The 3,239-nt window shown below is 61.3% G+C and overlaps 1 protein-coding gene across 2 annotated transcripts in view; it reads right to left on the bottom strand.

Moving 5' to 3' along the window:
• CSF2RA (colony stimulating factor 2 receptor alpha subunit) overlaps positions 1–3,239 on the bottom strand; it is an 18,083-nt gene that overhangs the window by 2,709 nt on the left and 12,135 nt on the right. For both annotated transcript variants that reach the window (XM_029929949.1, XM_029929950.1), the window contains exons 8-10: positions 2,728–2,757; positions 2,189–2,324; positions 1,450–1,546 (exon numbers count right to left, since the gene is read on the bottom strand). In XM_029929949.1, coding sequence (XP_029785809.1) covers positions 1,450–1,546; positions 2,189–2,324; positions 2,728–2,757 — 263 coding nt within the window. The remainder of the gene's footprint in view (positions 1–1,449; positions 1,547–2,188; positions 2,325–2,727; positions 2,758–3,239) is intronic.

The raw sequence follows: 3,239 nt of genomic DNA, 5'->3' as shown, positions 1-3,239 counted from the left end.
TCCTCCTGGATCTCAGGGGTCCCGCCTGGATCTCAGGGGTCTCGTCTGGATCTCAGGGCTCCTGGCTGGATCTCAGGGGTCCTGCCCCTCCTGGATCTCAGGGGTCCTGCCTGGATCTCAGGGCTCCTGCCTGGATCTCAGGGGTCCTGTCTGGGTCTCAGGGGTCCTGCCTGGATCTCAGGGGCCCTGCCTGGGTCTCAGGGGTCCTGCCCCGCCTGGGTCTCAGGGGCCCTGCCTGGGTCTCAGGGGTCCCACCTGGATCTCAGGGGTCCTTCCTGGATCTCAGAGTTCCTGCCTGGATCTCAGGGGCCCTGCCTGGGTCTCGGGGGTCCTGCCCCGCCTGGGTCTCAGGGGCCCTGCCTGGGTCTCAGGGGTCCTTCCTGGATCTCAGAGTTCCTGCCTGGATCTCAGGGGCCCCCCTGGGTCTCAGGGGTCCTGCCTGGATCTCAGGGGTCCTGCCTGGGTCTCAGGGTCTTGCCTGGATCTCAGGGGTCCTGCCCCGCCTGGATCTCAGGGGTCCTGCCTGGATCTCAGGGGCCCTGCCTGGATCTCAGGGGCCCTGCCTGGGTCTCAGGGGCTCCCCCCTGGATCTCAGGGGCCCTGCCTGGGTCTCAGGGGCCCTGCCTGGGTCTCAACTCCGGTCTCCAGAGACAGGAGATGATTCATTTCTGTTATTTCAAGCCCTCTGATTTGTGGTCATTTTTCCCTGTGGCCACAGGAAACTCAAACAGCTTCTCATGAAGGAAAGTGTCCTGTGTGCAGTGCCTGCTCTGTGAACTTTCCAGCAGCTGCTCCCTCTGCTGGCGGGTCCCTGGTCCCTGGGGAGCAGAGGTGCTGCGCGGCTGGCCAGCGTCCCCTCCTGGTCCTGACTCTACATCCTTGGGCCCCGATGCAGGGGCCCCGAGGGCCAGGCACAGGAGGGGACCCCCTGGTCCACAGGTCATGCAGGGGGGCCCCCAGGTGCAAAATCTCCCCCGTTTTGCAAAGCCGGCCGTGCACTCTGCCTGCCCCTGAGCCTTAACTTCCCCACATGGACCTCCCTGTGCAGAGGTGTTCCCGGGGCGCCCTGAGACCCCATTGACGCTGAGGACACTAGGCTGAGCTCACAGGGGACCCCAGGTTGCAGGACTTGCAGCCTCCGGCTGGGCCCCCGGAGGCCTCCCGGGGAGGGAGCGGGCTGGGATGGGTCCCGAGGCTGCGGTAAGTCCTACACGGGGACGTGGAGGTGGGGCCTTGCAGGAAGAGGAAACGCCAGGATGCTGAGCGTTGCTGGACCGAGCGACAGCGGGTGGATAGTCCAGCGCCCGTCCGGCTGCAGGGTGGGGAGCGGACGGGTGGGCACGGCCCTTGGGGACTCCTGGGGCCCCATCGCCTAGCAGGTCCCCTGCCCCAGGGAGCCTGGCACAGCGGTGCATTCTGGGAGCTCCGCCCAACACGCTAAGGCGTTACCTTTTCAGAAGGCAGCCGAGGATCAGGGCGCAGACCAGGGTCCCCAGAACCAGCAGCACGTACACGTGCACGAGGCCGGGGGTGGGGTCCATGGAGCCTGGGGAGACGGGGGACACCGCGCACCCTTAGGACGGACGGGGACACACGCCAGGCATTCTCTCACGGGCTGGGCCCCTGAGGGCAAAGGCCGGGAGCAGGAGGGGGGCCTGGAACCTTCCCCCAAAGTGCTCTGACCCTGGCGTAATCTGATATAGAAATGGACCTAACATGGGCGCCCAGGGGGCTCAGTCCGTTGAGCGTCCGACTTCAGCTCAGGTCATGATCTCAGGGTTCGTGGGTTCCAGCCCCGCATTGTGCTCTGTGCTGACAGCTCAGAGCCTGGAGCTGCTTCCGAGTCCGTGTCTCCCTCTCTCTCTGCCCCTCCCCTGCTCGTGCTCTCTCTACAGCCCCCCCCCCAAATAAACATTAAAGAAAAAGCACCAAAAAATTAACGAATTAAAAAAAACCGGACCAAATAAACAAGTAAATAGATTTTAACACCCCGAATAAAAACAAAAAATGGGCCAAATAAATACATACGTTTGAAGATTAAAATAAGTAAATAAAAATGGACCCACGGAACATACACATTTGCAGGCATGTACTTTGTCTCCGGGCAGACGGCCGGAGCAAACGGCCTCCCAGCAAGGTTGGGCCCCGCAGGGCGGGTGATTCCGGCCGGAGGGGAGCGGGGGCCTACCGAACTCCACGGGCGCGCTCCAGGCTCCCCAGCGCTGGGCGCGGGTGTCCGCGGTCCGCATCCTCACGGTGTGCTTGGCTCTGGGCTCCGGGCTCGGGAAGTGGTATTTATTTTCCGAATCGCCGGATACGTCGATCTTTGGACAGAAGACAGACGTTTGAAGGCGGGGTGACCCGGGTTCAGGACAGAAGGCGGGGCCAGGGGGGTCCTTCTCAAGGGTGCTTCTGACCCACAACCCTTTCCTCACAGTTCCGAGCGTCAGAACCATCTAGAAATACGTGGGTTGGAAAATCGACGTGGGTCCTGGACACTGAAGACTTTGCAGGGAGTGTATCCGTAAGTCGCTCAGTGCATGTGAGTGACCTGAGCCGAGTTCTTAACCGAGTGAACCCCCATTGGACAGAAGACGATCCTGAGGTCACAGTGTCCCTGGGACTTAGCAAACGCCGTTGTAACCGGCATTATCACCCCTAGAGCTGTTTTGACGGAAGAACTCTGTGTAACACTCAAAGGACTATTTTGGGTCAGTTGTAACTCACCAGCTGTTTTCCGCTCTGTTCCTTGCTGTTCTAGAAAACACAAATAGGACTCGATTTACTTTTCTGCGTTCGGAAGGATTTTAGAGTTTTCATCCGTGTCCCTGTGGGTGCGGTCAAGGGTCACCCCAACGGTCAGGGCCCCGTGAGGGCGCTGCCTTCCCCGCGAGCCCCCTGCTCGCTGAGGATCGGGCTGGTCCTCCCCCAGGGAAACTGCCCGGACGGCGCCTGGGGCTCAGAGCCAGCGGCGGGTGGGACCAGTGAGGGCCCAGGTGGTCATGGGTGGAGCTAAGGGTCGTCTTGTCTACACTGCGTCCGGGTGCACACGGAGGGGAGAATCCCTCTTGTCTACACTGGGTCCAGTGCAGATGGAGGAGAGAACCCACCTCATCTACACTGGGTCTGGGTAGACACAGGAGAGCGTCCACTCGTCTACACTGGGTCCAGTGCACATGGAGAATAGAATCCATCTTGTCTACACTGGGTCCGATGCACACGGAGGAGAGACTACCTCT

The sequence above is a fragment of the Suricata suricatta genome, chromosome X (assembly GCF_006229205.1).
Source record: "Suricata suricatta isolate VVHF042 chromosome X, meerkat_22Aug2017_6uvM2_HiC, whole genome shotgun sequence".
NCBI lineage: Eukaryota > Metazoa > Chordata > Mammalia > Carnivora > Herpestidae > Suricata > Suricata suricatta.
This window is presented reverse-complemented; position numbering and strand designations above follow the sequence as displayed.